The following is a 26,295-nucleotide window of genomic DNA, read 5'->3' as shown; positions in this document are numbered from 1 at the left end:
CCCCTCCACCCCCACCCCAGTCACAGTTCTCTCTTCCTTCATTGCACTTACCACTCAGATTACCTTGTCCATATGTTTATTTGTTCATTGTCCCCCTGCACCTGAACCTTGGCAGTCTTGTTCCCCAGTGTGTCTTATTGCTAGATAGATGCCAGCCACAAAAACTGTTTGTTGAATAAATGAATAGTCCTACTTGGTCAGGTTGTATATTAGTAAAGCGGTAGGAACTGAGTGGGAAGTTAGGAGGCGTCCAAGAATTGTAAGAGTTGTTTAAACTGATTCTTTAGTATTTACCTCCAGTTTCTCCCTAGCATGCTTACATTGGTAATTAGCGATTGTTCAGCTTGACACATTCTTACTGACCTCACAGTATGGAAATTGAAGCTATAGCTCCTTTTTCACATGTTCTCTGACCTTTGCTTTGCCCCAATCGCACATTTCCCATCTTCCCATGCTCTCATCTTCCCAGCATTCTTACAGTGCACTTTGATTAGATCAGTATTCCATGTAGCTAAAAGCTAATGACAACGAAGCCTGGGTAAACCATGATTACACTTTCTTTCCTGCATAGCTTTTCTTTTCCCTACTCGTGTTTTGTTTGCTTGGTAAGAGTCCTAGATGCTCATTCCCAAACCTTTCCCCAGTTACATAGATCTCGATCTGTTCAGACAATTTCTTTATTCTTTCAGGTTTGTCTTTAAGTTTATCCGTAGTCTTTGCGCTGTTCCAGCTTGGGCTGGATTTCTTCTAAGCCGACTGCCCAGCTGTTGCCCTGAGATCTTTCCTCCTGCCTTATTTTTTATGTCTGTTTCCTTATTTTGACACATGGGTAGCTTCTTGAGAAAAGCGCATGGGGCATGGTTTTTTTGTTTTGTTTTGTTTTTGTATTTTGAGACCTTGTGTTAGAAAATATCTTTATTCTGCCTCCCTACTTCGTTGATAATTTGGCTGGTAACAAAGCAAAATTGCTGTAATATGTTCAGACATCCACCGTCACTTACAATTAATCACGATTAACGTTTTCCCTTTCTGTAGAAGACTATTTTCCCCCCTTTAGCAAATAGCTTATAATAAACTTTGAAAGACTTCCTTGGATGATTGTCACACAACTCAACTTTGATCTGCTTTTGTTGTTATGGTTTAAAAAAAGTTTTATGAAAATTCAAGTTTTATAGCTGAATATTTAAACATAATGCGATAACAGTTTAAAAAAAGATTTGCGTTGAAGATCTGTATAGAATAATTGTACCTTTCCTGCATGTTTTATTTTAAGGGCCCACCATCCTTATAGGCTATGGCCTGGAAGGAGTCCTAGGATATTACAAAATGAAGATTGGTATTTCACCGAGTTGCCAATTGTGAGAATCACCTAGGGTGCTTGGTAAAAATACTCATTTCTGGGCTCCTAGTATTCTGGACTAGCAAAATCAGTCTTTTGGAGAGGGGTCTCAGAATCTGGGTTTTCAACGAGCATTCCAGAAGATTCTTAAGGTGAGAAACATCTGCTGGAGATTAGCAGTTTTTAAAAGGTGACTTCAGATGAAATTTTCTGTTCATTAACAATGTGTATCGTCTCTTGACTGGAGGTAGAAATTAACAAATGCTCAGTTCAAAAACACTGATATTCTGTACTTACTGCCTTGATGAATTTGGTCGTTAATATGTCCTGTTCCCAAGCAAGTGTTCCCATTGTCAAGTACAATTTTGGCCAAATCTCATTGCCAGAGATTTTTTTTGCTCCTACATGTGTTTTGTTAATATAAGCTGCAAAATAAGTCATTTCCCACAATAGCCAGATTTGAGCCTAATATAGTTATATTTGAAGGGAAAGAGGTTATCAGCAGAATGATAATTATGTTTAAGGAAAAGACTTAGAATTTTGACTTTGTTGCCTTTTCAGGAAGACCCCCGTGAACTTCATCTGAGGTAGCTGCAGGCTAATTACAAAAGTCAAAGAACAGGGCACTCCATGAAAACAGGTTTTTAATAATAAGCGGCAGGGACTGCAATAAAGAGTTTTGTAAAATACATTTCGAGAAAGGAGGCTAAGCCCTGTTTCTCTTTTAGAAACGTGGGCGGCAAATTCTGAAACCTCCAAAAGGAAGTAATCATTTATTTAAAAATTCTTTTCATAGGTAGTTCCTTTTTGAATAATGGTTGGCCCTTTTTATTTTCACCAGTTTGTACTTCAGGGGTTTTTCCTTTCAGTGTTGTGCCCATTTGTACCACATTGCCCCCTGTGAAGGAAATTTCAGTCAGGCCTAATTGGGGTCTCCTAAAATCTTTTTCTGAAGAGTTTCTCAGCCTCCCCGTGTTCTGAGGAGGGACTGCTGGGCATGGCCTTGGACCTTTCTTCCAGAATAAGAATGTTTCTGACAACCTGGGTAGATTTGAAAGGCAATCTGAGAGGAGACTCAGGATTACTATTGCCGATTTCATCTATTTGAAGAGATTCTGTGTTTTTCAAAATTTCTTCTATATCTATAAAGTTAACTTGTGCTGACCTGCCAAGCTGTCTGTGGAGGAGCTGGCTGAGGATGGAAACTTGGAAGAAGCCAGAATGAGTTAACTAAGCTCCTGTTGAATGTTTCTGTGGGCCTAACTGAGCAACATTTCATTTTCTTAAAATCTGCTAAAGCGGAATCGTATACGTATGTGCATAACTAGTGTTCTGTCACTTGGGAAGTACTTGGCTGCTCATTTTTTCAAGAAAACACAAAAAGAATAAAATCAACCTTGAGATTTTGAAAAAGAATCTAGAGCTGTACTCTGTAAAAACTGAATCCCCTTTAGTCATCCAACCACAGAATGTCAGAATATGTATACCTCATTTTTCAAACGATGGTGTTTTAATTTATAAAGCCATTATAAAGTAATCATAGCAGAAGCCTTTAAAGAACTTTTCTTTTCCCCTCTGCTAGGTGGTGTGTGGTAGAGATGAAGTTAAAAACCGTGTGACATTTTCCACTCTACCTTCAATGTATGAATAAATGGCTTTACAGACAACATTAAATGTCTATAATTAGTTTCCTAGGGCTACCATAACAAATGACCACAGACTGGGTGGCTTAAACAACAGAAATTTATTTTCTCACAGTTTTGGAGTCCAAGAACTTAGGACTTGGAATTGAGGAGTCCGGGATGAAGGTTTGGTTTCATCTGAGGCCTCCCTCCTTGGCTGGCAGACAGTTGCCTTCTCCCTGCGTCCTCACGTGGTCTCTTCTGTACGTGCACATGCCTATGTCTAGACTTTGTCTTCTTAGGAGGACACCAGTCAGATTAGATTAGGGGCCACCCATATGACCTCATTTTACCTTAATCGCCTCCTTGAAGGTCTTATATCCAAATACAGTCACATTCTGGAGTACTTGGGGGTTAAAGACTTCAACGTGTGAATTTTGGGGGACACAATTCAGCCTATGACAGTGTCCTTAAAACAAGTTAACAAACTCAGATCCATTCACAATGGCTCAGAAGCACACGGGATCTATTGCCTTTTTTCTGATTTCTTCAATTCTACTCCTTAAATAGATTACGGCCTCTTTCCTGCTCACATCCAACAATGTTATATAGTCAGTAGTTATGACTTAAGTAAGAGGATGAATTGAAGGTAGTTTTCAGCAATGAGAATCAACCAGTGTCACTATACAGCGCCACTTAGGAAGTGAAGCATAGAATGTAGGGGTAAAATTAGAAAATGGTCTATGTGAACATTATATTTCTTCCATAGTTGTGTCTGAAATAATAATCTTGTGATTGGAGCACCACATTGATTGAGTAATAGTGTGAAAAACAAAAGCAGAAATGCTTATCAAGATTTTAATTGCAGTGTGGTCAGAAACTACGTGCTCCCTGACTGGTTTTATCTCTTCTTTGAGGTCCCTAAATGTGAAGCCCTCTATTTAGAGAAATGTCTTGTTCCCAGATGTCACTACATATATATTTTTTCTTTCTGTGTTTGAGTTTTCTTACTCTGTATGCTTTCATTGTCTTAGAGGTGTTTGATATCCAGCAGAGTGACATGTCCCTTCACAAAGAGCTGCTAAAATAAGAAAGAAAATGAATAGGAATGCTAAAGAAAGATAATGTTTAAACACCTGTCAAAGTAAAGCCAAAACAAGAATGTTCTTGCCAGAAAATGCAGCAGCCTCATTCTCATTGAATCAGGTTGGTAATGCAAAGATGATTCACGTGTGACTAAACACATTTGTGTTAGGCCCCATGCACATCGCAAAAACACCTAACAATCTTTCGATGATGGCTTTGTAGCTCTTGTTAAATTTCTCAGGAAATTTTCCCTGGGATGGATGGTTTGGGTGGACTTGAGCGTCTTGTCGCAACACATGAAGAAAGGGGGTTTCAAAAGCACACTCACCTCCTTTCGGTTCAGAATTCCTTAATTTAAATGGAACAGGTCCCTCAAGTCATTTAAGCACATGAGATTTGGGTACATGAGAAACGAGCAATCCTAGATCCTCTCTTAAAAGGATTTGAAACTCTCCAGTAACCTCAGAAATTATTTAATTTTTCAGGTGTTTTTTTGGACCAGAAGTTTCCTAGAAATAAGTTAGACTAGAGATGGTTGAGATTAAAAAATATACATGTATATATATACACATATATGTATTCCCCAAAAGCTGTATGAGAAACTCAGTTTCCTTGGGCCCTAATCTAAATCCAAACTGTGATGGGTGGGCCGTTGAGAGATGTGCCGGAACTCATAGCCACGCCTCCACACCAATGAGTGATGACTCTGTCACTTTGTTTAGTCTTTGAAGGCATTTTGTGGATTAGTATGTGCTGGACACTCAACCTGAGGAAGGAGAAAAGTCACCGAATGTTGGTGGTGTTCCGAGGGAGAACTCTTCACTTGGATCCAAGACCCTGGTATTTCAGATTTAAAATTTAATATCCAAAGGCCTAAAAATGAAGTATTAGAACTATATACAATGGAAATAACTGATAAAAATTTAATTATTAATTACTTGTCGTTTTGCAGTATCAGTCCATCCTTATTTTTAATTGCTGAGTACTCCAGTTCTAGGGGCAAAGAAATAGAGCACAAGGTCCCTGTTAGATCCCCCCCCCCCAAAAAAAAAGGAATGGTTCTGAATAAACAGAGGCTCTTTGGTAATGATTTCTTAGGCAGTCCCGTGGATACCGATTCTCAGTACACAAGCGTCCTCAGGACTTGGGTATTTGTGTTGTATTTAAAGGTGCCTGAACTGTAAAGGATCTGAGGTTAACAGAATCATGAAACGGAACCTTTTGTATTTCGACATTAGGCCTATTTGGAAACAGGAGTAAATGCAACTTCCTTTGTTGGCAGCTATAGCGACACATCTTACATAGTTCAGGCTTTTCAAAAAACCAAAAGTAACAACAAGTTAATAGCCCAACTAGACGTCAAAGCTCCATAACTGGATTTTCACCATGATCCACTAAGGACTGTATTAACCAAGTAAGCAACCAGTCTTTTGAATAATATAGTTTTGTTGTTTGTTTGTATTTTTACTTTTTTATTTTTTGCAAGTGCAAGTGTAAAAATAAATTGTGCAACTTCCCAGCTGGTGGGAAATAGAGCCAAGTTCAGTTGTAGCTACTGGCTCCTCTTCTTGTAGATTATGTTCCTTTCCTTAGTCCAGGACACTTCTGCTATAGGATAATGGGGATTTGCCTTCCATGCTAATTGGTCTCAGCAGCTCCCAGCAATTGTCCTGAGACCAGTGGAGAACCAGGTGGCTCTAAGTCTGTTGAGGGGTGGGGGTTCCTGGAAATCTCTAGAAGACTAGGAAAATATTTGCAAAATATCGCCTCAGTTGCTCCAGACCATAAATAATCCTCTTCTATCCTTTATTTCCCTCAAAACCTTTTAACGGCCCCCTTTCCACTTGCTTCTGTTGGGAATAGGAAAAGAAATAGTGGAAAGAGTTGACCTTTCTTGAGTATTGCTGAGGCAGTATGACCCTTTACGTATATTATCTCTGTTAACCCTAACAACCAAGTGATAAATTATCCCATTCTACGGATGAGGGAAAAAGACTCTGAAAGGTTGAGTGACTTGCCCAAGGTTACCAGCTAGGATGGAGAGGAAGACATTATTAGATTCAAGTCTTACTGGCTCCAAAGCCCGTGTTTTTCCTCTGTAGGACTCGCAGGTCTGTGTATATACTTAAAATAACTAATTATTTTATTTATTTATTTTTTAAAAAGCACATACAAACTTTTACCAGGGTGCCAAATATGCTAAAGGATTAAACAAAACAAAACATTGTTTTACTTCTTTGGAGGCTTTAATATAGAACGCAAGTGTCAATCATATCTCCGTTTGTGTTTGCTCCACTTAAGATACTGGTATAACAGGAGGTATTCGATTCCCAGTTGAAAGTTGAGATAGGAGAGGTGGTGTTTTCTGTTTAGACTGAAACAAAAACTTGTTGCTAGTTGCCAGTCTCAAAGAATGATTCCTGGTAATTGAGCATGTTACGTTATATAGTCAGATATTTGCCACCACAACACTGGGCTACTATGCAAAGGGCCTCATAATTCTACCAGTTTCTGATGTGTTTAGTGAATCGAAAGTCTCAAATATCAATACATCCATAATAATGTCATTATGAAAGAATTTGGTTTTATAGTTTCCTACATGGTTTCATAGTTTTTTTGAGAGATTCAGATTCTCATCTGTAGTACCTAAAAAGAATGGGGGGAAAAACCAAAGCAATTTGGATTAAGTTCCAATTCAGTTAGGTAATTTGCCTTTCCCAGTTTCTTTACCATGAAACTAAATGGCGTTTCTGACTTCCCAGTTAGGCGAAAGAGGTGAAGACTAATGAAAAATGTGAGATGCTTAATGTGTTTAAAGTGTTTAGAGAAGGAAGAAGGAAATGTCACTGTGGTGTGTGTGGAGCAGTAGGTCTTGAAAAAATTAATTTTCACTTCTCATTGCTATGTTAAAAAAGAAAGTTCTTAAAAGATTATTTCACGTATAAATTATTCCAACTGTTTTTTCAGTTCTTTGTCATTGATCGATTGTCTTTTTAAAATTACATAATAAGCAGCAAGTAAGTTTTGTTGACCTGAAAAATTTGTCAAAAAAATGTCTGTACCATTCTTACGAGTGTTAATCATGGTTCCTGCTGGCTTTGATATTTTCTCAATTCAAACTTTAGTGTTTGTTATATTATCTTTCAAAATATTTGGAATTGTACAGGAAGGCACTGTTGGAAACAATTTCCTCTGTGTGAAAAATCTTAAGCTAAAATAAATCATAGCCTCGTTAGGCCAGGCCTTGTACACTATTGCCAAGCATTTGTCTATGACTTACTTATTCATTTTATAAATATTTATTAAGTACCTTCTATTGCTGAGGTACAGGGTGGGGGCACCACCGGGACAAAACTCTTTTGGTCCCTGTCCTCATGGGACTCCTAGTCAGGAGGACTATATTACTTTTTCTTAATATACTTGCTCCTCAAAGAGGCAACCTTTCATCCCTACTCACTAACAACAATTAAAAATTATTTTTATAGCTTCTGGAAAAGTCGGCACGCCACAACTGGCTCCTTCTGAAGTTCAGTTATGGGCTTTTTCTTCATTCTCGTTCACATTCAAGATCCCTTCAAGCCAGTATTGAAAATCTTAATAAAAAGTATATCAGGAAAGGATTTGGGAATAAGCTGGTTGGATTGATGGTGACTAATTGGATTCCGTGTGGTGGTATACCTAAGTCCTGCTGGTACAAATCGTTTTCTGTAATGCTTGATTCACACACATGTCATTTCCAAGAAAGAAACCAAAACAGAACATCCTGTAAGTGGAATATCCTTAGTGACTATATTGGAGGAAAAAACCAAAGCAAACCTAAAGGCATCGTTCCTATAAAATTATTTTTTTAAAGAAAAATTAATGGAATTGCTTCTCTCTCTCTTTCCTTCCCTCCCTTCCTCCCTCTCCCCACCCCACAGGGTATATAAACTAAGGAATGTTAATCTTTTGCTTTTCAGTGATTTTTAAGTTCCCTGCTTAATTTGGACAGGATATTTCTACCTTTTGGACAGTATTGTAAAAGTAGATTAACTGTCTGTAACCCTCAACAATTTTACCCTGAATTTTACCTCAGAACTTGGAGACCATTTTATGTTATGCCTCTCACTAGAACTAATGCTCAACTGCCACAATGCAAGCCCCATCTGTCCCCTGTGCTCTCATTACATGCCGTATTTCTATATTGAAATGGATAGTTGCTTGAATAACAATGTCAGCCTCCCTCATAGACTGTAAGCTTTCTAAAGATAGATATACAATCCATTTTTCCTCGTTGTTATAACCCAAGTGCATTACCTTGTTTGTAATAGTTGCTCAGTAAATTAATTATGAGTGAATGACTCCATTCCATAGTAAGCAGATTTTTCTACATCCTCATCTTTTTTGGACTTCTCTTTGCTCTTCTTCCTTATTTTCTCTGAAACCCGCCTCTCCTTGTCAGTTCTTCCCTTGTAACTCTCTGTAATGGACGCTCTGTTCTCCTACACCTCTCACCATTGACATTCAATCCACCCCTGACTGTCATTCCTGCTCATTTTGCTTCCAGTATTGCATGCATTTTCATTCAAAGTACGTGCCATCTTCTGAGTTTCACTTCACGTGTCTTTGCTGCTATTCTCATCTCCTGACTTCCTGGTCACTTACTCATATTCACCAGATGATGTTCAGACTCTCCTTCTCCACTCCAAGTCTTAGTATTATCCTGAGGGAATTCAGTCCTCATGTGCTAGTCTGTTCTTTCTTGCATCTTCCCTCTCTCGCTCCCTCTAGGCTCTTTCCCCTCAGCCCAAAAACATGCTTGAGAGTCCTCCACTCTTGTGAACTTAAAACAAATTAAAAAAAATGTTTTCCTTTTCCTGATGATTCTCAGTACAGAAGAAGGCTGATTCTTTACTGCGTAAAGCCTGCTACCTCCTAATTGTAAATCTTCTGTAAGAGTTTACCTCTGGTCCTCAGTGGCTGCTTTTGTTTGGAATATTATCCCAAATAACTTCAATGCCAACTCCATGCTAGTGTGCCAGTAATGTATTTCTGACTGTCTATTGAATGTTTTCCCTTCAGTGTCCTGCCAGCACCTCAAGGTCATGGTGCCTCAACGCAAGCCATAGGCCTTTTCTCCATGTTGTTTTCTCATCTTGACTTCACACCAAGTCCTCAGAGAGGTCCGAGCCATGGAGTTCTCTGTGACTTCTCTGGGCAATTTCTCATCTGGTCACTTCTTCTTCAATGTCCCTTGGGTACATTCATTATTTCCAATCCATTTTCACTGCTCCTGTCCAAGTTCAGATGCCTCGATTGTGGTAGTCACCTCTTAACTGAATGACACGGATATAAATCTGGGTGCCTTGGGGAATCTTTATAACTAATTGATGTAAATTCCCCTCCCAGCATCCTGCCTTCCGTTGTATAAGGTTGTAGGGCTCATTGCTACCTTGGAGAGAGAGTCCCAAATTCTACGTGTGACCAGCAGTCTCTTCACAGATACCAGCCTTGGGAACGTGGTGTGACTGCCAGGGCACTGTTGGACTAGAGACAGGGTCAGTCACATTATATGTAGACTCTCATGATTCTTAGGTATGCTCCAGCCTTTTGACCTAAAGATATGGGTCCAGATTTAATGTGTTATTTTAATATTTCTGTTACATTCATCCTCTATGGAAAATGTTTAATTTTGTCTGAGGCAAAATTTAGCCGCTTATTTAAAAGTTGTGAAATTGCATTTGCTTCTATTTTACAATTTATGTAGAAGGTCTGCCAGCTTCTCCCCTAAAGTTTCATCCCCATGTGTGTGGAGCCATTATCCTAACAGAGGAGGTGAAATTCTCTCTCACTTGGTAGTTTGTCTACTGGAGATGTAGTGACATTTTCTTCCTTCTCACAAACACAGCACACGCTCTCTACAGCACACCCTCCACACACCAAGAGCACCTGCCCTTCGATTCTGGGAACTGCTGCAGGAGATGGCTAGAGAAGGGACGGAAGATAGAAAGTTCCCTTCCCGTTTTTCATCTTGCTGTTTCTAAACACATTCCTGGAACCCTTTGCTTGTAGTGGTAACAGTGATATTCAAAACTTAACATGCTCTTGTTTACATTAAAATTGATTTTCCATTTTTCAAAGAGACCCTTGTCCTACTCAATCAGAGTTTCTTTAAGCCCCAAATATGAGTGACATTATTTAATCTGTTAAATATCTTGTAGCAGGTCTAGGGGATGTTGTTCACGTCAGTGCATCAGGATGTCATACAGCTGCATAAACACACTCATTCTGCCGGCCTATCAGCTGCAAGTTTAAACTCTGAAATTCTGTCAGTGCTTGCAGACAGATGGAAGTCTTTAGTAGCTTTTCCCTTTGGGAGTTTAAAAATAATGGCTGCCTCCATTAGAAAAACAAGTTAAAAACCTGACATCAAATTTCTAAAATTAATACTGTGGTAAATAAGGATTCTGTACAATCAGATGGCCATAGTCGATACAAGTGACGTTTACCCTCTGCCTGCAACTAGCATGAACGTCACTGTGATGACGCTGGGCGTTGTTTTAGAGAGCAAAACAGTACCTGCTCCTACTCTTGGATTAGTCCAAGGAAGTGGTTGGGGGTGGAATTAAGTTATTAGTCCTTAGAGTTTACGTTTTGTCTTCTCTTAAAATAGAGCCCTGTTCCTACCCATGACCCTCTGACCCATTTTGTACAAAGGACACGCTGGAGGCAAACTATTGAGTTTAAATCACACTTATTCTGTGACCTTGGCCAAGTTCCTTGGTCTCTCTAGGTTTCAGCTTTCTCATTTATAAAATGCAAATACCAGTAGCACCTACTTCATAGGGTTGTGGTGACAATAAGGCAATATTCATAAAGCACTTACAAGAGGTCTGAATGTGACCTATAAGACTGATACACTCAGCACAAAGCAGTTTGAGATGCATAGAATTCTTAAAGTTGGCAAGGAACCTAGAGATCATTTAGCCTACTCTACTAATTTCAACAGTGAAATTAGGGTCCTTGCTCAAGGTCATAGGGCTAGTTAAGTAGCATAGTTGGGTCTGGGACTCAGTTTTCTTCTTGGCTAACAGTTAACCATCCCAATCAGATGGTCAAAACCCAGAACATTAACCGAGATTTATTGCCTGTCCTGATTATACAATGTCTTCTTTGCTTTTTGTTCTACAGTCTTACTGCTCTTTTAGAGTTACTAGGAGATGCTGCTGGTTTACCATGAGTTCAGCTATCATATTCCAATGAGGACAGCCTTGTACAGTGGGGGGGGAAAGCCTTGATCAAAATTAGATGACCTCGGCTATGTCACTGCCACGAGTTAATGAATTGGGAAGTCACATAGCCTTGTTAGGTCTCAGTTTCCTCATATATAGTGCTTGTATGTATGTATGCATACATACATAGATGTATGTATATGGTAATATAAAACTCCTGTTAAACATGATTGTTGTCCCTATAACAGATGACGTTGTACTCAGAGTTTCTGTGGATTGCATTGCTCGAAACTGCTGCCTGCTCTGATATGCACAGTAAAAATAAACATAAACTGTCATTATTTACAGAAAATAAACTTCTTCTCTACCTTTAATCTTGCTTCTAATTTAGCACAGCTTCAGGGCAACCTCAAAAGATGGTAGAAAAGTAATTAGCTCTCCCCGAAACCTAATAAGGGAAAGGAGATATTATTTACATTTTCCAGGTAAAGAAAGTGGTAATGATACCCCTTCTAATAAGAAGAGCTGTGAATAAAACTCATCATTTCCAAGTGCTCTTATCATCTGAGGTCTTGCCTAAGATAGCGTAATTCTCATTTTGGAGCTAGGTAGCTTTGCTTTGAAATGCTCGTGTATTTAGGTGAATCTCACAGACAGAAGGTTCTGTGAAAAAAGAGACAAAAAAGGGTTGTTGTGTAATTCCACTAAAGTTGAAGTTCAAGATCAGGTGAAACAAATCAGTGATGATAGACGTCAAAACAGTGGTTATTTGGGGAATGGATGGGAGAGAGTGGGTCTTAACTGGGAAGAAGCACACGGAAGCTTCTTGGCCTGGAAATGAAATAGACCTTGATCTGGACGGTGATTGCATGTACAAAATCGTTTACTTTCTGTATGTGTGTTGTACCTCAAAAATTATTTTGAATAAGCTCCATATTATTAATTTTAATGACAGTGGAAAGTGCTAATCTTATCCCAAGTCAGTCCCTTTAGAGAACTTTATAGTTTCTTTCAAGTAATAGAAGAATGGAAAATAACAAATTTGGAGGCAAGTTGTAAGAGCAGCCTTCTTCCAGGCAGACTAAAATTCCTTCATTTAACTCTATTATAATAGTAACATTTTTCACATGCTATTCATTTTCTTTAAATTTAATTTCTTGTTTACATTCTTTTCATTTTTACTCTTGCTGGATTTAAAAATGATGATGACTAAATAATTAAAAAATATATTTTTAGCCATGATTATTACTTTTTAACGTTGAGTAGTTTTTTGAAGGGACTCCCAGCTGATGAAAAGCAATTTTCTTCTGTGCCAACTAAGATCTTTTCTAACTCTAAAATTATCTTCTCAGATTTATAAGGAGCGGTAGATACTTTCTACATAAAAAGTTCAAAAATTCTCTAATTCCTTTAAAAATTTTTCATATTTAACCATTTCACACGTGAGGGACCTGACTTTATAAGTTTGTTTTCTTTATCTTTTTTCATAAATATGTATCCTCTGTCTGGTAAGAGCACAACACTGTGACAATGAAAACATTTTTCTTGGCATGACTTGAAAAGGTCAGCCGTCCTTGATTTGTTCACTTTCAGGCCATTCCCTCCTTGATTTCCTCTGGAAAGGCTGCTCATCTTTGCAGTCCCAGGCCAAGTCTCCCAGGCCCTGTGCAGTGTTCCCAAGCCCCCCAGCCAGAGTTTATTGCTCCTTCCTGGGCTGCTCTGCTTTCGCCTTTGTTCGGGTGCCTCCTCACTTGGCTGATATCATTGACCACTGAACGTGTCTGCTTCCCACCATACTGGGAGCTTAAGGGTAAGAATCCTGTCTTCCTGTCTGATCACCCTGGGCCTTACAGGGTGAGTCATAGCACCAAGTTAAAGCAGGCCTCGCAGTACGGTGGTAAGGGGCCCATCTCTGGACGCAGGCAGATTTGACTTCTGATCCAAGCTCCCCCGCCTACTTGGTGTGGCCCTTGAGGAAATATGTATTCTTTGTTCAGTTGTATAATTTAATCAATAAATATTTACTTACTCTTTCTTTATATGAATGTAGACACACACCACACACACACGCACAATGTCCCTGATACTGAGTTCGATGTTTAGTCTCTGTGAATCTCGGTTTCCTCATCTCAAAAAATAGGACTAATAATGTGCCTTAACTCAAAGCTATTGTGATAATTAGCACACACTCACGCAGTATTTACTGTGTGGACACAGTAAATACTCCGGAAGTGTTAGTGATTATTAACTCTGCTATTAATAAAGTGGTCCCTCATTTCCACTTTCAGGAGAGAATGCAACCCGGGGTGGGTCAGTGACTAGTTTAGTGTTGGGTACAGCTCATCAGACCTTTCACACCCACGTGAGCTAGGGGATTTCCATTCCTAAATTGTGCCACTCTTCTCCTATCCCCACAAGTTCACGGGGGAAAAAATGGATGTGCTAGAAAATGCATCCTCAATAGTCATAAATAACTTTAAGTCCTTTATATTTACTTTGGATTTTCAAATTAAAAACAGCTCAGCTTCAGTGATTTAGAAATAAACTGCAGGGAACTTAAACATTATTTCCAATTTTGTCATTTTATATTAGCAGTACATAGTACTAATCCCAGCACGGGGTGTGTGTGTGTGTGTGTGTGTGTGTGTGTGTGTGTGTGTGTGTTGGGTGGTAAGTTTGGGTCTCCTTTCTGTATGGTTTCACAGTAACTGTGGATGAGTGCTTCCTGCTGCCATTCTGTACCGTCTTGCAAGATGTCGAATATAACTTACCCTGTTTGGGTCTATCGTATGCTAAAAAGTACTGAAACAGCAGTTTGATGACTTATAAATATTCTCTTAGGAATACAACACTGAGATTTGAAAGTTTTAATAAAGGGAGATTTTGGAGAGAAAGATGAGCAATTCTAAAGCATATTACTTTCCAAAATTTCTTTGAGAAGAAATCTTGATTGTTGTCAGAAGACAGTACTCTCAGAGGTCTCTCTAGAGCTAATGTCCTCTTCCCTAGGAATCTCCTATATCCTCGTCCTCCTTGACCTCCATGCTAGCTAATTCCACATTTTAGAATAGGTTTAGATTTCCAAAAAAGTTGCAAAAATCGAGCGCTCTTACATATACCCCCAAGTTAATTTCTCCTGTTGTTCATCTCATATCAGTAAGGTACATTTGTTACATCCAGGGAGCATTGGTGCATCGCTATTCACTAAACTCTACAGTTTATTAGGGTTTCACTAGTTTCCATTTGTTTGTTCCAGGATTCCATCCAGGATACCACCTTATATTTATTTTCATGTCTCCTTATCCTTTTCTGGTCTGTGACAGCTTTCAGACTTTCCTTGTTTTTAATGACCTTTACAGTTTTGAGGTGTATAGGTCAGGTAATTTGTAAACATCTCCCAATTTGGTTTTGTCTGATGTTTCTCTCATGGGAACAATGGAGTTAGGGGTTTTGAAGTATTCTCATCACCTCGTATCAAGGGTAGATGTTATCAACATGATTTATCATTGAGGAAGTTAATCCAGATCACTTGCCTAAGGGAGTGTTTGTTAGGTTTTTCCACTGTCAAGTCACTCCTCCCTCCCCACTGCTTTCCATACTGCACTCTGTGAAAGAAGTCACCTCGTATAGCCCACATTGAAGGAGTGGGGAGTATTTATATAAGTTATTTGTAATCCTTCTGTACAGATTGGTCTGTTTTCCCAGGTTTTTTATTTATTTAGTATTTATATCAGTATGGGCTCATGCATATTTATTTTATACTTTGTATTATAATCTAATACAGCATTATTTATTTTGTTGTTCAAATTGTTCCAGGTCTGGCCTTTGGGACTCTTTCAGTTGGCTCCTGTGTGACTTTGATATACTCCCATCAGTATGGTTTTAGAGCACTTGTTTACTTTCTGGCCCTACAAGATGCTCCAGGCTTATCTAGTATTTTCCTATCCCCAGCCCTGGAAACAGCCATTTCTAAAGAGAGGTCTGATTCATTTTCTTGACAAGTGCTGTTAGAAACCAAGACTTGAGTGTTTGTGTGCCCACTGGGGTATCATTGCTTCTGGGTGCTCTGAACAAACAGAGCTAGGAAATACGTGTGTGTGCGCACGCGCACTGAGCCATACATTATCTATCTATCTGTTCTGTCATCTATCTATATCTTTATCTATTCTATCATCTATTCCATCATCTATATCTATCTATCTATCTATCTATCTATCTATCTATCTATCTATCTAATCTCTTTAATCTATCCGGGCAAACACTATCGAGTTCATTCTAATGCAGTGTCACATGGCTCACTCTAGCTTTCCTCCTTGCTTATCTGTAATCTTTCCAAGAGTGAGAAGCCTGGCTCCCAACATCCACTGTCCATTTGTTCCATGTGTTCCATCTCAGTATATGTGCATAGCAGTTTCAGAATTGTTAACTCATACCCCGTGTAATGACACACATTGTGATTTTTCTGTTCCTTTTGTCTTCCTTTCCACTAGTCATTACCCGCCCCCCAAAAGGAAGAGATTTGATCCAGTCCAGTGTAAATTCTGATTAGCAAGAGAGTAAGGATCTCCTTTAGACGACTCAAGACGAAGGTAGCCACCTGACTTCCTTAGAAACCATTATTCTGTCTCATCTGAGATGGCTCCTAGCATCAGTTTACTCCGACCTTGTTGTCTACTTGATTCTGTGCCCAGAAATTGTATGTATGCTCCTGTGTATGAAAACACCTACTCTGCGTCATTGTGTCAGTTGAGAGAGAAGCCTCGTGTAAATGTAGGAAATAAAGTTACATCTTCCCTAAGTGCTGCTCTAATGCTTCTTTGCCATACATCCTGTGGCCCTTGAAAGGGAAAGAGGCAGAATAATAATGGAAACATAAAATCTGTAATACAAATTTAAAATAGAATGATAATATTATGTAAGCATAATCAATGACAAAGGCACAAAGAAAACAGCCTCGTGACAACGTGCATATGTGCTGCGTCATCAGTGGGATCCCTCTGAATGGTGGCCTCCTTGATCATTCCCCAGCTCACAGTCCTTTCAAGTGTCCTCTTGGTGGTTGTCGTCTCTCCTCATTCTCCTGGGCCACAACCAGAAGCATTCCCGGCTTGGGTATGGTGCCAGATCGCAGGGAGAGGCTGTCTTTTACCCTGAAGTGTGCTGCTAACTATAAGCTTTATTGAAGTTTACTTGATCCGCTTATAGAAGTCCCCCCGTTCCAGCTATGATGGGAGTACACATGATGATTGGATGTGGAATTTTGTCCTATCCTTTTCCTGCATCTATTGAGACAGTCATATTTTTTTTCTTAAATGTGTTAATATGATGCATTGCATTCTTTCTCAAAATATTGGTTCAGCCTTCAATTTCTGGAATAATCACTATTTGATATTGATGTGTGTTTTTTTTATCATATTACTTAATACTACATATGTGTATATCTACTACATTTCATCCTTTTAATATTTAATTAAACTTTTTATTAAAAAATAAAATAGCCTAGAAGCCATATTTTAAGGAAATAATTGTTGCTTTGCTAATTTTTTTTTTTTTACTCCTTTAAGTTCTTGATTTTTAAATGTCAGGTGTTTTTGTATAATGCCCGTTTAATGGGTGTATTTTTCTTCGGTACAATAAAATCACTGTGAGTAATATTGTAAGCATATACTTAGCACAGCAGAGTATTGTCATAGCATTTTAACTATATATGATTTCTCTGTAATTGTTTTTGTTATTATTGGGCTTCAAAAATGTATTCCCATTAACCTTCAGATATTTAAGGATATTTAGAGGACCAAGCCTATAATTTGTTTTATATGGTAATTATCTAGCCACATCCATTTTGGGCTTGTATGGTCACATTTCCACTGGGACTGCTTAATTGATAAATTTCTTTTTAAATGAAAAATAAAACCTGCACGTAATCTCTGAATTCTTATCAGTGTGTGGCATGGGGAAGTCTTGTTAGGTCTGAGCTTGTTTCGATGGGAAAATAGACTGAGCTGTGTCATTTAAACTGTGTACATCCAAACAACAAATGCCTGTATTTCCTTTTCTTTACGATATTTCAAAATATTTAAATAATGTTTTAGTTTATAATGCTGCTCTCAAGTGTGAAAAGGAAAGTTTTGATAAATGGCAGATCACTCTTATTACCATGATAATGGAGGAGAGAGTTAATGTGTTTACACTACTCAAAAGCAGGTGACAATCCCCTTTATATACATGATGTAAGAGCAGTACAGTGGCAATTTGTGCCAACATATGGTTTCTAATCGCAAGTGTGGTTTACTATAATAACCCAACAATTACAAAAATACAGGTGGATTCACTCAATTAGGAAAAAGTGTGTGTGTGTGTGTGTGCGCGCCCGTGCACGCGCGTGCACTGATGTGGTCACTGGCACTGGGCCAAGCAGGCCCTTTCCAGAACAGAGATAAAGACTTGTAAATGCATAATAAAGAAAGATAATCGCCGTTAATTTATTATGCAGCTATGAATTTAACATTAAGGGTTTCATTTTTCGCTCATCAACTACCTTTATCTCCCCATCTGTCATCTAGGAAATTATTTATTTTTTTGTTTTTCTTTGTTTATTTTTGTTTTCAGGAGAAAAATCAACTCTTATTAAATGGTTTGGGTCCACAGCAGAATTTTTATGGAGTCTGAGGGAAATGGAAATGTGGGTTGAGAAAAAATGAGAGCTGGATGTGTCTGTAGCCACAAAGGTGATTTTGAGATGGAAACTTTTACCTCCTATTTTGTAATAGTCAACCCTTTTATATTTCACAACATGTAAACTGTTCAAAATTAAACCCTTCAGCATAAAGTCTCAATGAAGAAGAAACACCATGTATACTTAGTTCCTCCCTGGGTTTGCCCCTAGTTTAAGGAAGGCCGTTGGAGCGGAGTGGAAGTGAAATAAATAAGGATTTCTCTTTTTTTCTCCGGCTTAGCTTCACAATCAGTCTGTTGCATATCTCTCTGTGCCTGTTGCACTGGGGTCAACGTGGCAGGGTCAAGTAGGGTTAGGAGCCATCCACAGAAGAACCTGCCTTTCTTCCTGAAATCAGACTGCATCTCACTGGAAGGATGGGATTCATCATCCTTGTTCGGCAGGAGTGCTCATAAGGATTTAGGCATCGACATGTACTGATTGACTTTTTTTCATTCAGTTTAAGATTTTCCTGGTTCTTGGTAGGTCAAGTAATTTTTGATTGAAACTTAGACATTTTTGTATTCTGTGATAAGACTAAATTTTATTGAAACTTCTATTTTAACTGGCTTTGTCTAACATCTCTCCAGAAAGTGAAGCAAGGCGTGCCACCTCATTACTGCCAGGTAGAGGGAAAAGTCCAGGTTCCCTACTCATCTTCTGTTGATACCTGGTGGCAGAAATGGGGGTGGTGGTGATTCCTTGTTACTGTTGGGCATGGTGGGATTTCCAGATACCCATGTGGTCTCCACTGACACCACAGTGAGTGGTGGTGGTCTTATTCCCACTGGGCAGTGGCTTGATACCACCCCAATATTACAAGGAAAGAAAGAAGAGAGATACATTATTACTGCCAGATAGGGTTGGATGTCCAAGCCCACATACACTGTAGAGGATGCTTCATTACCAGCTGGCAGTCATGAAGGTCCCTCTTGGTCTTCTCTGACATCAATCTGACAGGGGAGTTGGAGCTCCTTGCTAGAGCTTCTGAGGGTAAAAGTCTAGTCTCTCCACTCAGCCTTTGCTGGCATGGATGGTCATAGTTTCTTCTGTGGTGTTTGGCTGGAGTAGAGCAGTTATTTCTTTACTGCTCCTTTACTGTTCCTTTCCTGCTCCTTTAGCTAGAGAGAGCAGCTTTTGCTCCTTTAGCTAGAGAGGCTTTTTTCATCTGTGACCGTTGGTGTTTCCATGTTGGTGATTGCTTCAGCTACAAGTCAGGGAATATGAGACAAAAAGAAAACCTAGAGATCTTACCTTCATGTTATTTCTTGGGTCCTGGGGTCCCACGTTGGTCTACGTTCTTTTCACCTTGCTGAGTCTTCTTGTGCTGGTTTTATATATAACACCCAGGGTTTTTAAAGTTGTATTTAGCAGGAAGAATAGGAAAAAATTAAGTCTGCTCTATCCTTCTGCAAGCAGAAGTCCTTGCCGTTCCATTTTTGTTTTATTTGTTTTGTTTTTCCTGATATCTTGTTTAAATAGTTGTGAAGATGAAAAACTTATACAGTTAACTACCACATATCCAGCACCTAGATTCAACACATAACATTTTACTGCATTTTACTTTTTACTATATTTTACTTTATTATATATTTATCTATCAGTCCATTCCATCTATGCATTTATTTATTATTTTTTGGTGGACATCAGTACGTTTCACCCCTAAACACTTAAGCATGCATTCATTAATTGGACTTTAGTACTTATTTGGGGTTTTTTTTCAAAAGGTAAATTTTACATACAGTGAAATGCACAATATCCTAATTACTATTTGATGTGTTTTGTATAATCCATCCCTTATTGAGATAATTTCCATAACCCCAGAAAGTTCCCTCATGCCTCTTCTCAATTAATTCCTACCTCCATCTCACCCCAAGAAGTAACTACTGTTCTGAATTTTTTTCTTTCTTTTTTATTGTTTGTTTTGCCATAAATTTATTTTGGAACTTCATATAAATAGAACCACACAGTGTGTATTCTTTTGTCGGTTTTATTTTTTGTTTTTCCAGCACAATGTTTTCAAGATGCATTCATGTTGTTGTATGTATCAGTGGCTTATTTTTAAAAAATAGCTGAGTGGTGTTTCACTGCATGAATAATACTGTAGTTTATCCATTCTGGGCTGCTTCCAGTTTTTAACCATTAAAATTTGATAGTTGGGATAATGTAAGTCATCACTGTCTTCCTTCTATTTTGAATATAGTGCAAGGCAACTTAAGGTTTTTGGCCTTTCTTCTGACGAATGAAATGATTAAGGCACATAAAGCTATGTTCTAGCTCACTCAGTATTCACATTTTCATATATTTCTTGTCAGTAGTGATAACCATCAATTTATTTGAAGCTGAAAATTTATTTGTAATAGAAGCAAAAGATAGTTTTAGCATTGTAAAAATTAGAGTTTAGCTTCTTGTCACTAAATTTTATTTGGTGAAGAAGAAACCATAATTTTACTGCACCATCTAAGTGAAATTTTCGTTAATGAGAATGCCAAACCAGCCTCTGGATGAATATCCTATTTCAGAAATACTTAGAATACTCTATTCCTGCACAAGATATTGATGTAGTCGTTGCATGTGGATTCAGCTGTGTTTCACAGACCCTTCCTGGTCTGGCCCTACCTATTATGTAAGTCTTTTCTATTCCCCCAAATGATTATCTAAGGGGACTATAATTTCTGATTGATTGATTGATTGATTGATTGATTTACTGGTTGATATCAGAGGAGTTCTACCAGCTGGGAAATGGGGCAAAAAAACTTTATGTGAGATTCCAATTAAAACGGGCATGCTCACTAATGACAGTGCAGGAAGTAATAGATGATGTTATTTCTCACTTTTATTACAGCTTTTCTCTGACTTTATTTTTCTTTATGCAGTTGACGGACTGGATAAAGCTTCTATAGCAAACTCAGATGGCCCAACACCAGGTTCCCAAACACCTCCCTTCAAGAGAAAGGGGAAACTCTCCACCATTGGTAAAATCTTTAAACCTTGGAAATGGAGGAAAAAGAAGACCAGTGACAAATTTAGAGAAACCTCAGCAGGTAAGAATATCATTACTTTGTTAGAAGAGAAGATAAATTGTTAAATTTTCAAAAGATAAAAAAATTGTGTCTTGCAGGGGTTTTTGTTTGTTTGTTTTCAGAAAAATAATCCATATTTGAAATGAAATTTAAGTATGAAACAACTTAGAGTTTTGATTTGCCTTTTTTTTCTACTTACTCTGGCTTTCAAATATATTCTTGGTTTTAAATATATATATTTGTAAATTCATATAAAATAGCGATATATACAGAGGGAGAGGTGAAGTAGAAAACGAGAAACGGAAATGTTACTTGTCAATGTTGTAGCTGCAATTATCTATTTATACACACACGAATACACACAAACACTATTATCTGTCTATCTACTTAGTTTCAATAGCACAATCCTATTTGTTAATTAAAATTTTTTTTAATGCCTTTTTTTAATGTGTTTGTTCTGAGGGCAAAATTTGAATGGCTGTATGACAGAAAAGTGTTGCTATATTTATTGTTTAATTTTAAATTTCCATCATGTCTTTAGGACAAATAACTGGTTTCTATCCTAGGGGAGTCGTAACCCCACGGGTGTGAAAATTTTTTTATTGTTATTTTATTGTGTGGATTTGTTAAACCTTAAGAATTATGTTATTTAGTACCTTTCATGTGGACTTGTGGTGGAATTTGTCTTTCAATCTCAGACCAGAATTAAACCCGATTTAAGTTAGTGTACAGTATCAGTGGTATTTTGTTTATATACCGGGGGTGCCAAAAAAATGTATTCTCATGACTTGCATTCATCTTTTGTTATTGATATATTTTGAGTATTACAGTTTTAATACAGTTTTTTTCCTTTCTTCAAATGTGTATACATTTTTTTGGCACTCTCTGTATATTGATATAAGTTCAGATTTTTCCATGCTCACAGTCCAACACAGTCTCTTCCTCAAAATTCCTTATTGCACCACAGCCTAATATTGTCACTGTATGTGGAGGGTCACAGAGCATATCTTACTGGTCTGTGCTGAGATAAGAGCTGGCTGTTAGCTCTAGAGCTGTGAAATAAGATACATAATACCGCAAGTAACACAGGATATGGGATGGGAACACCAATGCTCCCTAAAGAAAATGGTCTCTGATGCATTTTCAGCTATGTAATTTCTTTGGGCATTTAATATTTAAAAAGAAATCCTGATACTATGTCTGGGATTTGTTTCAAAACAATCCTGAAAGAGGGGTGGGTATAGATGAAAAAAGATTGGCCACGAGTTGGTAATTGCTTAAACTAAGTCATGGATACATGGGGTTTATTATTCTCATTTCTCTACTTACAGATATTGGAAATTTTCCATAATAAAAAGACAGAAACAGAAAAGCGACTTGGCTTAGAGGGAAATAATGATAGCTTGGTTCTTGAGGCCTCTTTAGTTCCTAATTGGCTTCTTGGGTTACAAGGCAGTGGGAAGTGATGGACAGAAGGCTCTGCTGAGTGAGGACATCTGGGTTCTAGTAGTGTCCTTGCCACCAAGGTGTGTGTCACCTTGAGCCAGTCCTATCAGAGCTGAATAAATGGAATTACAAGGTGCTTTCAGGTCCAGATTCTGATGTCGGTCCTTGACTCCTTCCAACCCCTGTCTGGGCACCTTGTTCTCCCTTGTTCTTCAGTTGTGAATGGAACCACACTGGCCTTCCTAAGTGCCTCCCTCTCACGTTTCCCGAAGATTCCCAGGAGAATCTGGCTCTTCACGTTCCCATAGCTACCCAGGATGGGAGTAGTGGTCCAGACAATAGCACTAAGGAGATACTGACGAGAGGCCGGAAGTCTCTTCAGTTGTCTCTCCTGCCCTTTGCCCGAATCTGGACTGCTAACTTCTCTCTCTAAAGGAGAAAAGACAGCTACAAAGAAATGCCCTTTCATCTGTCCTTGTCACCTGTTTTGTTTTGTTTTATTAGTTTCATGTGTATAACACACTGTAATAGTTAGACATTTATCATTTATAGCCCTCACAAAGTGATAACCCCCCTCCCGCAATCTACTACCTCTCTGATGTCGCGTACAGCTGTTATATTTCCACTGTCTCTATTCCTTCTGCTGTACTCCGCTTCTTGTGAATATGTGTGTGTGTGTGTGTGTGTGTGTGTGTGTGTGTGTGTGTATAAAATTATAGTTGACATTCATTATTATTCAGCATCAGCTTCAGGTGTACATACAGCACAGTGATCAGGCATCTACCCTGTTTCCCTGAAAATAAGACCTAGCCGGACAATCAACTCTAATGCGTCTTTTGGAGCAAAAACTAATATAAGACCCAGTCTTAATTCACTGTAATATAAGACTGGGTATAATATAATATAATATAATGTAATGTAATATAACATAACATAGTATCATAACATAACATAACATAACATAACATAACATAACATAAAACATAACATAACATAACATAACATAGCATAACACCGGTTCTTATATATTAATTTTTACTCCAGAAGACGCATTAGAGCTGATTGTCTGGCTAGGTCTTATTTTCGGGGAAACACGGTACAGCATTCCTGAAGTGGTCTCCCTAATAAGACAAGTGTCCATTGGGTACCCTACAAAATCTTTACAACATTATTGATTATATTCCCCAAATTGACTTTCGTATCCCCTTGGCAATCTTGTGGTTACCGATTGTGCTTTCCAATACTTTCACCTTCTCCCTTATCCCCACCCCCCTCCCATCTAGAAACCCTCAGTTTTTCCTCTGTGTCTCTGAGACTGTTTCTGATTACTTCGTTCATTTATTCTATTCTTTAGATTCCACATGTAAGTGAGATCATGTGGTATTTGTCTTTCTCTGTCTGACTTATTTCACTTAACATAATGTTCTCTAGGTCCATCCATATCGTTGCAAATGTAAGATTTCATTCTTCTTTATGGCTGCATAATACTCCATTGTATAAATGTACCACAGTTTCTTAATCCAGTCATCTACTGATGGGCATTTTGGTTGTTTCCATGTCTTCACTATTGTGAATAGCGGTGCAATAAACATAAGGGTGCATAGATTTTTTCGAATTAGCATTTTGGTATTCTCTGGATAGCTACCCAAGAGTGGAATTGCTGGATCATAAGGTAGTTCCATTTTCAATTTTTTGAGATAACCTCCATACTGTTTTCCATAGTGGCTGCACCAATCTGCAATCCCACCAACAGTGCACAAGTGTTCCCTTTTTTTTATTGATTTATTGATGATAGCCATTTTGACTGGGGTGAGGTGGTATCTCATTGTGGTTTTTATTTGCATTTCTCTGATGGTTAGTGAGGTTGAGCATTTTTCATATGTCTATTTGCCATCTGCATGTCCTCTTTAGAAAAATGTCTCTTCATGTCCTCTGCCCATTTTTTAATTGGATTGTTTGTTTTTTTGGTGTTGAGTTGAATGAGTCCTTGTCACTTCTTTTTAATTATTTTAACAGTAAGGAGGCTGTAACATATTTCTACCAATCCTGAATATTTAAGAAAAATCATTTTAAACAACCTGAACTGTTGTTCATGTTATCCCATATTTACGGGGATAACCTGGCCGTCTTTATGTTGTCTTTTTCCTTTTCAAATTCACACAGGATTTTATATAAAGTTTAGCTCCAATAAGTTACTGGTGGATACTATATCGCTAGTTCCTAAAGAATACCAAACTACATTGTAATCTGAGAAAATTATTAGATGCCTCTTTGTTTTTTTTTGTTTTTCATTAAAGTTGTGACCTAATAGAATAAAAACAAGCCACGTAGATATGGTAACAGTCCTTTGCGAATTTGCCTCCTACATTAACTTGTATGATTTCTTTTTAAACCCATATTACTAATGTTTTACTTGAATTTTATAAGAGGTTATCAAGTGTCCCATTATAAAGTATTTCATCATCACCTTAAATGTATGTTTATTTTAAGGCTTAAGTTTCTGCTGAGCTTTGTGGAATGTATAAAAGTGTAAAGTCTAAAATAAAGGAAAGCACAAAATGGTAGATCATGTTTTTTTCACATTGAGGAAAGATGTCACATCTAGAGGAAAACCGATGGCAGTTGGAAATAACCAAGAGACATGTGTTTTCTTCTTTAATAAATTATTTCAGAAACAGGGAAACCTAGCTATTTGGGTATGACCAAGGCCATGTGCTGTCTGGCAAATTATAAAGTACACCTTAGGCAAGACTCATAATATCTTGGGAAATGAAAGAAGATGAATTCCTTCCAAGAAAAGTAACTCTTCTGTTTTGCCTTCCCTTAAACCCCTGGCTTTATAGTCACATGGACGTTAATCTTTCTGTGTTCCACTACACAGCGATTAATACCACTTTTCCTGGTCTAGGTTTTTGCTGTAGGAATTTTTATAGGATGCAGTGCTGCCTTATGAATGCCGTTGTAATAAATGCCTTTCTAATCACACATTTACTGTGGTGGGAGAGGTTAAGACGGGTCCCGTCCTCAGCCTGCTTTGGTGGTCCTTAGGCAAATTATATTTTGGAAGGCCATCTTGTCCTGTAAGGCAGGTTGGGCCTGTGCCCCAACTTCAAGTTCTCTGGCCTTGCTTTAAAGCAGAAAGTTTTCCTGTATCTTTACCTCTGGTTTAGGCTGGCCCACAGGTTGTGAGGTTCTAGGACAGGAGAATAACCCTCTTTTCCATTTACTTTCCCCAGGTGCCTCTCTTCTTTACTTTTCTTCTCCTTCGGTCCCACCTAATCTCTAGGTTTTACCCCTTCCTTTCCTCTAGACCTCCAAATATCGTTTACACAATTTCCCTCTACATAACCATTTCTTCCCTTTTTTTCTGGTGGAGGGCAGAGGGTGGTGCAGTTCTTCTCGCTGTATCTTTAAATATGCTTTCATCTTCCCAAAGCTAAGAATACAAACAGCCTCTTATAGTTATGCCACTAAGTTCTGCATAGTTGGTTACCATCCAGACCAAACCTGTATCTGCTGCTTCCACTTTCTCTGCACACTCTCATTCCTCCTCCCACTGCAGTCACCCCGGCATCCAGGACTCCGCTGAGATTACTCCAGCCCTCCTCATCATGAAATGTAGTATTGTGCTCTGATTTCCATTCATTTCAACCTCTACAGGACCTGCCACTGCTGATTAGTCCTTCCTTAATTTGCAGAAGTGTCGTTATCTTGACTGTCTTTCACTTTTCTTTCTTTCCCCCGCCTCTTCCCCTTGTCTTCTCCCCAAAGTCTTTCTCTTTCTCTGAACGTGCCCTTCCTCCACACACCCTCTCTTCTCAGTACCCACATCTCTTTTTTAAAAAAGATTTTT

The 26,295-nt window shown here is 38.3% G+C and overlaps 1 protein-coding gene across 8 annotated transcripts in view; it reads left to right on the top strand.

Annotated features, from left to right (window-relative positions):
- Window positions 1-26,295, top strand: part of PHACTR2 (phosphatase and actin regulator 2) — a 233,044-nt gene that overhangs the window by 126,047 nt on the left and 80,702 nt on the right. For all 8 annotated transcript variants that reach the window (XM_074333669.2, XM_088795432.1, XM_019744469.3 and 5 more), the window contains one exon: window positions 20,850-21,017. In XM_074333669.2, the coding sequence (XP_074189770.1) occupies window positions 20,850-21,017 (168 nt within the window). The remainder of the gene's footprint in view (window positions 1-20,849; window positions 21,018-26,295) is intronic.

The sequence above is a fragment of the Rhinolophus sinicus genome, chromosome 2, assembly GCF_057876585.1.
Source record: "Rhinolophus sinicus isolate RSI-liver-muscle chromosome 2, RSI-T2T, whole genome shotgun sequence".
Taxonomy (NCBI): domain Eukaryota; kingdom Metazoa; phylum Chordata; class Mammalia; order Chiroptera; family Rhinolophidae; genus Rhinolophus; species Rhinolophus sinicus.
Note: the sequence above shows the minus strand (reverse complement) of the source record. Positions and strands in the feature narration are given on the sequence as shown.